A 13,494-nucleotide genomic window follows, 5' to 3' on the forward strand; every position below is an offset into this window, starting at 1 on the left:
CTCAACATCCACTTGAGAGCTCTCTTCACCACCCAATTTTATAGCAGGGAATCAGGAGCTCCACACTCCAGCTGAGACGTGACGAAGCCGGGTGAGCAGGTGCGGCTTGCCTCTCTCAACAACCTCCTCGTGCTGGTGGGTTTTCCTCTTTCCTATCTCTCACCCAGATTTTCCTTTGGGAGGTAGGGAGAAGGAGGATGATCAAGGCACAGTATGGGGGAACAAAGACAGAATTACAGCAGAATTAAGAGAGAGGAGCAGAAAGGAAGACACAAGAGAAGGGGAGAACGGAGGAAGAAGAGAGGCTTCAAGGCACGAAGGTGGTATGTTCTTGTTTGTTTGTTGATAATGCCCAGGATCCAGTGCTATTCATGTCGGCAGGGAATTTAGCACCTAGTGTCACCAAAAGTAGCAGAAAAGCTTAACTCTTTTAAGCTTCCATATCTCCTACAGGTTAAAAATATTGCTTGGAGCACATTATCTGGTCCCTATCAGTCAGGAATGTACATTAGCAGCCACTCCGGGCTTAACTCTAATCAACACTCAGGGAGCCCTCTCAGCAGCCAGTGCATTTAGAAATCTCCCATTAAGCACAAGGCCCCCCTCACCTCACCCAACCCTAGATGACACAGTCAGGGAAATAAGCCTCTAACCAAACAGAAAGGAAGCCTCAAATGTACAGGGCTGTCCCAGACAGCAGCCAAGGAGGGATCCTGGGGCAGCCAGATGGATCAATGACCTCTCAAGGTCCCTGCCGTGCTATAAGAGGAACACACAAAAGCCAGTCAGGACCTTAGATGGAAGAACTTTCAGGAAACATTCCTTGAATTTAAGGGGCAGGTGATGGAGTGGGGGTGGTCTTGCCTTCTTGGGGTCACATGACATGTCTTCCCCATAAAAGGAGAAAGTATTTTCGATCTTGTGTATGTATAAAAGGTATATATGAGTTACTTCCAACACAGGGAAAAGAAAATAAACTTAAGAAGATTCTGAACAAGGAGGGGCAGAAAACAAAAGTGAATACCACGACTTTCCTGGAGTGCCATGATTCTGGCTTACTATTCTGGATCTACAATCAGGCCCCTTTGCCAGTAACTAGAGGCGTTTCTACTGTCTTCTTTCAGATAGTCCAGGCCTGGAAGAGTGGTTTGCCTTTCCTCAGATGCGAACTCCCCAGGAGGCGGGTTGGAAGGTGAGGAGACACTAAGGACTCTGATTACAACATCTATGGGGACAACTCCAGTCCTGGACTCACCAGTGCCACCCCCCTCCCCCCGGGACGGGCTGGTGGATTCCAACACTGTATAAACCACAGAACAAGGTTCCTGGCCTCCGGGAGGCATGTTGCCAATTCTGAGCGGATGTTGGGAAAGCCACAAACCCGAGTGTCATGATGCCTGAGGGACAGGAGTTGACAACAATATGCTGATCACACTTTCACCCTCAGTGGTCAAATCCAAAACAAACCCTTCCCTGGAAAAGACATATCTCAGTGGAGGTGGGCATTTACATAGTCCTTTTAAGAAGCAGTTGACAATATGTATCAGGACCCTTAAAATGACCGAAGCCTTACACTCAGTAATTCTCTTGCTGAGATTCTATCCTAAGAAAATAATTCTAAAACAAAGAGAAGCCTGTGTGGTAAAAATATTCCCTGCAGCCTATGGTTGCAGAAAGAGCACGCATGGGCTTTGGATTCAGACCCATTTGGGTTTGAACCCAGTTGTTACTTATCCTCTCTGATCTTAGGGATATTTCAGGACTTCGTAGCCTCAGTTTCCTCGTGTGTAGAATGGGAAATAATACCTATCTTTTGAGGGCTACAGAAATGTCAAGATATGTATAAAGCACCTGGCACAGTAATAGCACAGTGTTTGGAAGGTATTAGGCACCCAACAATGGTGGTTCTTATTACTTATTAAGCCATTAAAGATGACACAAATAATTTGTAATAATAATAGGAAACTTTATAAAATAGATACAGTAGGGTATATTGGCTATCCACAATATATTACAAGCATAATTATGTAGGGATAAAATTAACCTAAAGGATAAAAGGAGAAAATGAACAAATGTAAAGGGCTTAGCATTGTGCCTGGTTACAGTGTATACAGTTACAAAACAAACAAGCAAACCTATGCGTTGAAAAATAACTAAAAGAAGAAAAAGAAAAAACAAACCCAAGTTCAAATGTTCCCTCCTTCATAAATTCTCCCCTTTCAAGGCAGATGTGATCTCTCCACCCCTGAACTCTCTGGCCCTAGAGGCTTACACTTGACAGTCCTGGCCACTTGCGCTCAGCTTCACAGCCACTGCACGCATGTTTCAGCTCCCCTTAAAAAGAGGGGCAGTCTCTTCCTTACCTTTGAAAAACCCTACTGCCTTGTACACTAAGCCTTGCATACAGTTGGCACTTAAAAGAATGAATGAAAGAACAGAGAAATAAGGAGGCAATGAAAGAATGGTCAGAACCAGCCCAGGCCCACGAAGAATATTCCTACATTCCTATCACATCTCAGGATGGGGCTGGCCTCACTAAAGCCCAGAGGGGCAATCCAAACAGAGTCTCAATAAGCTTGAAAGTAGGGTTGGCAGGGGCGGGGAGGGGCAGGGAGAGGAAGAATCTGAGCAATCGCTAACTCAGAACTCAGAAGTCTTACGAAGAAAATGTTTTAGTTCCTTTCACCCCAATAAAACAATCTCTTTCCTAAAACACAGTAGCTATTTGGGGGAACTCCCAACAAACAGGCTATAGATCTTTACAGGCAAACATGAGTTTGCCTAAGTTCTTGCATAGGTTTGGGCATATTAGAAGCAGCTACAGAACTGCAGAAGCCACCGAAAAGCCATGGAAACCTGGCTAGAAAAGACTGGCTGTGGGTAGTGTGGAAATGGGTCAGGAAGACGAAGGCGGCTAGAGGCAAAGACAACCACATAGTGGGAACAGAAGCAGCATCCAGAAGTCTGAAAAGATGAGCGGGCCCAGAAGTCACCAGGGAGCCCGTAGATAGCCGACCAGTTTTCTGGAGGTGAAGAACCCGGGGGGAGAATTCTGTCACTGTCTTAAAAGAAATCCTCAAAAGGAATACGATGTGCTGCAGTGACAATTTTAGCATTTAGAAAGTACCTGTTTTAACGCTTAAAAAAAATCGAATCCACTAAATGGGGTTGCGTTAGTACTTCAAACATGAAACAAATCCAACATCCCAAATAAAGATGCTGTCCCCTGACTAGAATAGCAGCCCATCCCCCTGAATTGCTACCTGTGGTCATAAAGCTTAGTTGATGCTGCTCTGGGTATCAGACCACAGAGAAGAGACTAGAAGAGACGTCACTGAGAAGGAGGAGCCAGGGGAAGCTCGAAGCCATGACAGGAAAGATGCCAGGAGATGGGAATATTTAGGCCACATGTGCCAAAAAGATTTTTATGCAAATTTATTTCTGAGGAGTACAGCAAGTTAAGGCCAGTGTCTTTTCAAGGAATGGTAAGACGACAGCGACCAATCAGAACCCTGAAGTAAGGATAGGGTGGATGGAATGGGAAACAGGCAATAGGAACTTCAGTTTCCGAGTTGGCTCAAAGGTTTTCTGGATTTTTCTCAGGCTTCCTGTGCTGGTGTGCATGTCTCTCTGACGGAATGCAAAGTGTTAGGAAGAAAATAGCCAAGGGAGGAGAAGCTTCCGTAAATAGAAAGGAACATACGTAGCCCTTCTTTTTATATCAATTGGTGGCATGTTTATAGGAAGGAGTAATCACCAGAGGGTACGTGGAGTCAGAAAAGCTAGTGAATAAAAAGTGCCACTGCCCTCTCCTGAGACCCTCCCTAGGTGTCTCAGAGGCCCGTTTGCTGACACGAACAGGCATTTTGCTCCTGTTGGTGCTATGATCTCCAGATGCTGAGAGGAAACAGGCGAGTAAGATACTACCAGGCCTCCTGCACCTCAGCTTAATTGTCAGCAGAGTTCCCACAGCAGCCCCAAAGGACCAGGCGTGTGCGGGCCCTGCCTGGGGCTGCGGGACACAGGGATGGAGACAGAAGTTCTTCTCTGTGTCATGGGTGGAGGCATGGTTGACCCAAACGTGGGTGAGTGGAGTCCATAAAGCAGAGGTCACACTACTTCTCAACCTCATTCTGTTTTGCCTTGGCAGATGTCTGACCGTAGACCAGGCAGTTTGGCAATGACGCACCAAAAACGCCTTTCTCTCCTCGTCTTTCTACTGCTTACTGACCACATCACTCTCCAGAGAAGCAGTAAAAACACATTTTAATTATCAGCCTGATTGCTTATAAACAAGGTGGTGAAAAATTAACCTCCCTAAACAGAAAGCAAGCAAAAGGAGGGAGATTTTAAAATAAAATATTGGGGTCAGAACTCAACCCACAAACTTGAGGAAATTCAGCTCAGGGAGGAAAAGCTGGCCAGGCCCTCTGTTTTTGAGTTCACGCCACATTTCAAGTGAGTGGCAAGCTTCCCAGCCACTGTCCACTCCTTTCTCAGGCCAGCTGGCAGGGATGTAGCCTGGCATGGCCAGCCGCATGCCAGAGGCACATAAGTGAGTCCTTTATCGTGTTGTCCCCCTGCTGCCCCCACCCAATGCCCTCAGCCAATCCCAAGACTCAAGGCCCTATCCACCCTCTCCCACCCCACTCCCTATAGACAGGAGGGAATAACAGTACCTAAGGGGGACACCACTCACCTTGGCCGTCCTGTCCCTGGAGCCGCTCACGATGATGCCCCCTCTGCAATCCACACAGTTCACCTCCTGTTCATGAGCCGAGTACTTGACAGTGAAGGTGCTATGAATCTTATGAACACCAATCTTCCCATCTCTAGGAGAGAAATAAGGAGCCCATCCCCAATAGCCAATTATTCTCTCTGTCGGAAGAGAACAAAGCTACGGAAGCAGCCCGAGTCTCTAGTGATGTCCAAATCTGCTAAGTTTTAGGCAACTCAGCTCAAAATAAGGTGCTGAGCTTCGAGATAACTTTACTTCCTCAGTACACTTGGGGCTGAACGGAGCTGAGAGACAAAACAAATTTCCCCCTCGAGAGTATCAAAACCAGCTTCACTTTTCATTAAAGGCTCTTCCTGTTTTCCTTCTCTGGCTAACCCTATTAAGTGCCTTTGGTGAATCTCTCTGCTTCAAATGGAAAAAAAAAAAAAAAAAAAAAAAAAAAAAACAACACTCCCTCTTCTTATGGTCTCCCTCCTCATCCCTTTGGAGTTGAGACAGAAAAGTGAGAGGCAGGCAGGCAGAAGTTCCCTGAAGAATGCTAAGGAAGAAGGAGGAGAACTCTGTGGCACTTACCCTCCTGCACTGATAATATGTGAGTTGGCCAGCACAAAGTGGCAAACGTCCTCATCATGCCCAGCAAAGACTCCCAGGGGCCGACGGTTCAAGCTGGCACCATCTGGGCGGAACTGATAGGCCAGGATGAAATTAGCCTGGGATATGTACAGAGAATCACCTTCTAGCTGCATCCAGGGCATCTGACTGCAGAGATATAAAACACAATTTAAAGATCATCAAGATACAGCATGAAAAGTTGACTCCAATCTTTAGAGAGGCTGACCGATTCTCAACATAGAGAGAATAACCTGCACTTTACCCCCCTCCTCTCCTTTAAAATTACCTCCCCGTAGGCTACCCTCAGACAACTAGAGAGACTGAGCTTTGTAGTAACCTAATCTTCTCTGGACTTTCTAAAACAGAGTCAGAATTAAACGACCAATTAAATATCACTTTTAATGGGAAAATGCTTAAGACCTGAATTACTGGCAACTTAGATTTCTTTTGGGTAGGCAGAGCTCAGCGACTATAATGACTGGGGCATGGACAGGGTCAAAAACAAATCTTCTACCCAGAGAAAGTGATTTTCTTTCATTACACATCCTCACTGATTTGAAGTGTTAAGTGATAAGTTTCGAGGTTCCAAGACTCCCATACATACCTCTTTCCCAACAGAGCAGATGGAGAAAAGAGAAGAGTGAGCCCTGAGAAGCCCCATTCCCTTATCCCACTAGAGCAAAGGGGCCATTTATAAGTGAAAGGAATAAAGCCATTTAGGAAAGGATGCTAATGTACTGGTTACATAGCCAGCTCCACACAGGGGATATCTACCTTTCGGTATTAGAGGGTAAGTGGGGCAATGGAAAAACGGCTTCGCAGCAGTCTGCTACAGTTCGGGGGTTATGGAGAAATAGTCAGCTCTCCCAGGCAGCAGATAAGAGAAATCCACAAGTAGTTAAAGATTCCCTCCACAATCCAGCAAAAGGAAGAAAGCTTAGAAGCCACAGGCCAGTCCCATGGCACAGAGTGAACCTCAAGAAGAAAGAAGACTCTGCCAGACCCCAGGCTCTCTGGCGGGGACTAAGCCCCTTCCCCAAGGCAGACATCCCAGCAGCCTGTCCTACTCTTTGGAGGAGTTCTGGAGCTACCAGGTCCCAAGCAAGGCGTAGGGACGGCTGATTCATCCCCATTTACAGAGACACCATCTCCCACTGCCAAGCCTGTCTGAGCAAACTGGGCTGTGTTTCTTCCCCAGACTCCTTAATACAAGCGTCATGGGAATGTGGAAAAGTTCTGCAAATTGACTTGACGGGCCATTAAATGCAGCTTGGACTTTGTAGTAGCTGAGTTTCTGCTCAGGAGGTTTTTACAAGTGTGTGCATATATTATATAGAACATGTGTTGAGTAGGTAGCGATGCCTACATTCTCACTCATTATGCACTTCCCTCTTCAACATCCCCTTGCACGAGTTTGTGGCACACTCAAGTGGGGAGCAAACAGAAGGGGTTGGAATGCATGTGTTTAGAGCCATCTGGTAAACAGCCATTTGCCGAGGACAAGAAACCAGGTTCATGCCAGGTGAACGGTGGAGAATCCCGGGGCAGCCTGGTAACGGCTTTGTGTGTTTATTTGCCAAACTGCTTTGAAACCAGCCCCAAAAAAGACATCAGGGACAAAACCTTGATAGAGAAATAAACTCTACTTTCTGATATTAAAAGGCAAAAGCGGGAAGCAGAGAGTACAGTTTTTCATCATAAAAATCTGTCTTTCTCCCTAGTAGTTTCTCTACAGTCACCACCATGACCAGTACCCCCGCATAATTCACAGCCACCACCAGCCATGAAAACAGCAGGAACTGGACACAAGCAAGAGAGAAGGGGTCATCAGATGAAGAAGCCCGTCAGTATCTCTCAGCAGAAGCACAGGTCAACCTGGAATGAGGAACCACGATGCTCCTTAACCATTCCAACCAATCATCGAGGAGCACTTGCTTGGCAGGGAGTCAGATGATAACTATAAAACAATGTAGCATCAATGAAGCATAAGATTTGTGGCATTAGCAGTCCAAAGCCACTGTCTAAATTTCCTAGCAGTTCTGAGTTCTATCTCCCGTAACATCTACAGCCAAGCCTTTAGATCCTATTTTGCCTTCTTAATAAAGTAGGGGAGAGGGCTAACAGACACCAGGAGTGAAGCATAACTCTGTAGAGTAGATTTAAAGAAAAATAATTATAAAACAAGATGGGTTGAAATACTGGCTTCATTTAACTCTTTTGATGAGGTAAGTTAATAGGGGTTACCTCTGAGTGGTTGCATTATACGTAAGTTTTATTTTCTTCTTTAAACTTTTCTATTTTTTCAAATCTCTACAATAAACATTTGTTATTTTTATAGTCATAAACGTGTGGAATTTGTTTAAATAAAGCACATTTGATGGCAATTTTTACCAATGTGAAAAAAATTGTCCCTCTGATGCCTCCTTTGTGATGTTTAAAGGATCACCAGTGCCACACCACCCAAGACAGGCACATTTACACTCTAGCTAAGACCAGATATTTTACTTCCCAGCATGCTTTTCTGTCCCAGGTAGCTTTGAAAGAGTCAAGGAGTACCTGGGTGGCTCACTCGGTTGAGCATCTGACTTTGGCTCAGGTCATGATCTCACAGGTCATGAGTTCGAGCCCTGCATCAGGCTCTCTGCTGTCAGTGCAGAGCCCACTTTGGATCCTCTGTCCCCGCCCCCCCCCCGCCCTTCCCCCACTCACACTCTCTCTTTTAAACATGAATAAACATTAAATTAAAAAAAAAAGAATCAAGAGGCTACTTACCTGCATCTCCACTTCAGCAGAATCCCCTCTCGGCAGCGCCCCAACCTCCAGTTCTGAGACACCTTCACCCGTTCCTTCACTGGGACATTGGCCATCCTGTGTGCAGACAGAACAGATAATCCAGTCACTACCACTCATTGCCAACCAGAGAAAATTCCATAGGCTTATGAGGTAGAACTTGGGAGTATCTGGAATATATCTAGATATAAGTGACAGGGTTAGGACATGAGAAAGAATTAACTTTTCTCTCTCCACACTGGGATAACCAAGAAAGCCAAGGAGAAGAGCCAGTCCTTTACAGTGTCTATAGTGATGCCAAAGCGATCTAATGGAGAAAGGATAACAGTGCTGGAACTACTGGCTATCCATAAGGAAAAAAGTAAACTCTGACTCCTACCTCACACCATACAGAAAAATTAATTCAAAATAGATTTAAACATGAAATCTAAAACTATAAAGCTGATAGAGGAAAATATATCAAGATATTTCTGCAACTTGGGGCCTGGGAAAAGGTCTCTTAAGACACAGAAAGCAATAGCATACAAGAAAACTCTAATGAATGAGACTTTATCAAAATTTAAAGTTTTTGCTTACCACAATGAATATACACACCACGTTCTGGGGAAAATGTTCACAAAATATATATCTGACAAAGGGCTTATATCCAGAAAATACTAAGAAATTATAAATACATATGTATAACTGTATACATATGTATATGTATATATTGTATATGCATTTATATATGTATATATAATTATACACACACATACACACATAAATATATATATATATATATATATGCATATATATTTTTCGAAGGCCAGTAAGGAACTCTCCTACAATCTTGGTGGCAAAGCAAAATGGTAGAGCCATCATGGAAAAATGACAGTTTATTATAAATCCAAACATATACCTACTCTATGACCTAGCAAATACCCAGGAGAAAGCATACACCCACAAAAAGACTTGCACAAGAATGTTCACAGGAACTTTAGTAGTAAGAGCCCAAAGTTGAAAACAGCCCAGGCAGCCATCAGAAGAATGGCCAAACACCCCATGATGTATATTCATACAATGGAATGCTACTCAGCAATAAAAAGGAAAGTACTATTGATATACACAGTAATGTGGGTGAATCTCAAAAGCTGAATGAAAGCAACCTTACACAAAAGAGTTCATGTTGTATGATTCCATTCATGTGAAGGATATTGAGAAGGATTATTATTACGTGAAGGATATTGTGAAGCATTATTAAGAAGGATAACTAATCTATGGTGGAAGAATCAGAATAGTGATTACCACTGGGAACCCTACCACTGGGAAGGGGACTGACTGGGAAGAAACATGTAGAAACTTTCCGGAGCAACATTCTGTGTCTAAATCTTAAAGGGATTTGGGTTACAAGGTGTATATGCACTTGTCGAAAAATGCATCAAATGGAAAAAAAAATGCCCCAAATGATACACTTAAGATTAAAGTTTGAGCATTTTGCTGTATATAATATTATTTATTTTGAGAGAGAGAGAAAGAGAGCACGTGAACAGGGGAGTGGCAGAGAGAGAGGAAAAGAGAGAATCCAAGCAGGCTCCGCACCGTCACTCTCTGCACTGTCAGCATGGAGCCCGATGTGGAACTTGAACTTACGAAACATGAGACCATGACCTGACCCGAAGTCAAATGCTTAACCGACTGAGCCACCCAGGAGCCCCTGTATATAAACCCATAAACTAATATATATACCAGTCAATTGTATGCATGCATACTGTAGTGTTCACAGGTGGAATGTACTGATACCTGCAACTCACTTTGAAATGCATGATAACACAAATACACTAAAATGTTCATTGTGGAATCTAGGTCGTGGGCATATAAGTGTCTGTGGAATAATCCATTCAACTTTGCTGTTTTAAATTTTTCATTTAAGAAAATGTTGGGGGTGTCAGTAGTACTTTCTGGGTGAGGAAAATAGAGCTGTAAGGAATACGAGAGCACACTAGCGTAGGAATGGTGTAGTCTGTGACTGGGTTGGAGTGGTAGAGGGGTAGGGAGAAGAGCTCAAAGCCACTCTGAAAGTACACTTTGGGACAGAATTCTGAAATTGTGGGCAAGAATTTGAAAATTTCATTTTAGGGGGCGCCTGGGTAGCTCAGTCGCTTAAGTGTCTGACTCTTGATTTCAGTTCAGGTCATGATCTCATGGTTCGTGGGATCAAGCCCTATGTGGGGCTCTGCACTGGCAGCATGCAGCCTGTTTGGGACTCTCTCTCTCTCTCTCTCTCTCTCTCTCTGCCCCTCCCTCACTCTCTAAACAAACAAGCATTTTTTTAAAAGAAAATTTCATTTTAGGCCCCCACAGCTCCCCTGCGTTTCCTTGGCCTGCTCCACTGGACAGTACAGGGTACACTGCTTGGGACACGGAGTGGTAACTACCAGGTCTATGGAGAAAAGAAGAGAGAAACATGCATTTCCTCCCGTCTCTGCTGTGCCTTCACACTGACTACCCTTTACCAAAAGGCAGCCGTGAAGTCCTGCTTACAAGATTATGACAAATACAGATTAAAAAGGATGGTTTTGGTAGGCAGAAAGAGAAGATACCTAATCCGTTTCTAGATAAATAATACTCTATCTACCTCCTGATCTCATCTCATTTGTTCATTTGTATAAACTAATTGTTTTTGATTAACAAAATGATACATCCACAGGGTAAAAAAAAATGCCAATAGACTGATAGATACTGTAGATGCATTTATATTGGTATGTATTTATACATATACCCAGTTTTTAATTTTAAAAAATAGTACACTATTTTACTCATTGCTTTCTTCACTTAACAATACATCTCAGGAAGCATTCCATATCAATACATTAAGATCCATCTCATTCTCTTTAACAGCTGCATAGAATTCTATTGTGTAACTCAATCATCATTTGACCAGTCCTTTACTGATTCACATTTAAAGGGTTTACAGACTTTAGCTATTATAAATACTGCTGTTATAAATATCCTTCTATCTGTATTTCGGTGTGAGAAGCCCAAGCAGGCTCCACGCTGCCAGCATAGAGCCCAACATGGGGCTCGAACAGAGGAACTGTGAGACCATGACCTGAGCCCAAACCAAGAGTCAGACACCCAAACTACTGAGCCACCCAGGTGCCCTGATATTTTTATTTCAGACCTTACTATGGAAAATCTTTCAACATAGTAAATACAGTTTAGTTAATCCCATTGAACACTATTTAAAAAATGATTTAGAATGTTTCAATCTCTCTGGATCATAATTCCAAAGATAATTTATTTAACAAACATTTAATGTGGTGTTTATGATGTGCCAGGAACTGTTTGCATTTACCTAATGCTTTATGCATAGTAAGTATCAATAAGCATTTGTTGATAAAGCAATTGTACTTCCTGTATTCTATCCAATTAGAAGACGTCGGGGAAAAAAAAACTGGCTGATACTGCAATTTAAATACAGAAAGCCAGAAATGACCCAAACTGATACAAACCAATATATAACAAACAAAGTAAAGTTTTAAAGTAAGGAAAGAAATCTCTACTTCATCAGTGCTATTGGGTTTGTATACCATGTTCCCAACCTTATGAGAAAGAAGGAGGAATATACATGCCTAGAAAGAACATGGGAAGTATATACTCTAAAATAGTTAACTGTGGGTAGCCAACTTCGGGTGTTTTATTTTCTTTGCGTTTTTACATATTTTCCAATTTTTCTACAATGTAATATTTTGGTGAATAAGAAAATACCCATTAAAATAATAATGCTGGTGATAAAACTGGAAATCAATAGATTAAAAACTGATTTAGATTCTTACATCTCATAAATAATATAATAAATCCTTGGAAAATGAAAGTGAATTTAAAATAGCTTTTCAGGGCTCCTGGGTGTTTCAGTCGGTTAAACTTCCAACTTTGGCTCAGGTCATGATCTCACCATTCATGGGTTCCAGCCCCACATCAGGCTCTGTGCTGACAGCTCAGAGTCTGAAGCCTGCTTCGGATTCTGTGTGTGTCTCTCTCTCTCTGCCCCTCCCTTGCTCACGCACTCTCTCTCTCTCTCTCTCTCTCTCTCAAGAATAAACATTAAAAAAAATTTAATAAAAAATAATAAAAGTTTTTTAACTGGAAGATTTTAAAGTGTTTAAATTTTATTTGTATTTACTTATTTTATTATTTACTTATTATTTTTTGAGAGAGAGACAGAGAGTGAACAGAGGAGGGGCAGAGAGAGAGAGAGAGAGAGAGAGAGAGAATCCAAAGCAGGCTCCAGGCTCTCAGATGTCAGCTCAGAGCCTCATGATGAGGGGCTTGAACCCACGAACTGTGACATCATGACCTGAGCGAACTTGGAAGCTTAACCAACTGGGCCACCCAGGCTCCCCTAAAGTGTTTAAATTTTAAATACTATCCCAAGTGGGGCACCTGGGTGGCTCAGTGGGTTAAGCGTCTGACTCTTGATTTTGGCTCAGGTCATGATCTCATCATTTGTGAGCGTCTGACAGCCCAGAGCCTGCTTGGGATTCTCTCTCTCCCTCTCTCTGCCCCTCCCTCGCGCACATTCTCTTTCTCTCTTCTCTCTCTCTCTCTCTCTCTCTCTCTCTCTCTCTCCCCCTCCCTCCCTCCCTCCCTCATTCTCTCAAAATAAATAAATAAACTTAAAAAAATAAACACTGGGGTGCCTGGGTGGCTCAGTTAGTTAAGCATCCGACTTCAGCTCAGGTCATGATCTGGCAGTTCGTGAGTTCAAGCCCGGTGTCGGGCTCTGTGCCAACAGTTCAGAACCCGGAGCCTGCTTCGGATTCTGTCTCCCCCCGTTCTCTCTCTGCCCCTCCCCCACTCATGCTCTGTCTCTCTGTCTCTCAAAAATGAATAAATGTTAAAAAATAAATACATACATACATACATACATGCTGAGCAGAAGGTTAAAGAGTTTAAAATGAAAACAACAGAGAATGGGAATATTAACAATTAATACTATAGGTACAAGTTGTACCTCTAAAACTTTTAAGGGGCAGATAGAGATTTACTGGAATTACATCCTGTCTCTAATACCCTGTCATCCATACCCAACAGCAGGTAAGAACAATCACATGGTGTCCATGTGACGAAACACTGGGGAAACATCCCACAACATTAACACATACACGCATATTAAACTAATTATTGAAGTGCCACCACACATTTATTATTATGTGGAAAAACCAGAAACTGGCTTTGGTTTGATAGAAAGGTTTGGGTTTGGTTATATATTGCTAGTAGCACACTGGTACAGTCTTTCAGAAAGGAATTCTGTCGAGAAAAATTGTTAAATGACAGCTTCTGACCCAGCATTCCCACTTTGAGCACTAAATCAC

The 13,494-nt window shown here is 43.1% G+C and overlaps 1 protein-coding gene across 6 annotated transcripts in view; it reads right to left on the minus strand.

Moving 5' to 3' along the window:
* FBXW4 (F-box and WD repeat domain containing 4) overlaps window positions 1-13,494 on the minus strand; it is an 80,676-nt gene that overhangs the window by 53,537 nt on the left and 13,645 nt on the right. For all 6 annotated transcript variants that reach the window (XM_043597311.1, XM_043597310.1, XM_043597315.1 and 3 more), the window contains exons 2-4: window positions 8,123-8,218; window positions 5,312-5,497; window positions 4,700-4,832 (exon numbers count right to left, since the gene is read on the minus strand). In XM_043597311.1, coding sequence (XP_043453246.1) covers window positions 4,700-4,832; window positions 5,312-5,497; window positions 8,123-8,218 — 415 coding nt within the window. The remainder of the gene's footprint in view (window positions 1-4,699; window positions 4,833-5,311; window positions 5,498-8,122; window positions 8,219-13,494) is intronic.

The sequence above is a fragment of the Prionailurus bengalensis genome, chromosome D2 (assembly GCF_016509475.1).
Source record: "Prionailurus bengalensis isolate Pbe53 chromosome D2, Fcat_Pben_1.1_paternal_pri, whole genome shotgun sequence".
Lineage (NCBI taxonomy): Eukaryota > Metazoa > Chordata > Mammalia > Carnivora > Felidae > Prionailurus > Prionailurus bengalensis.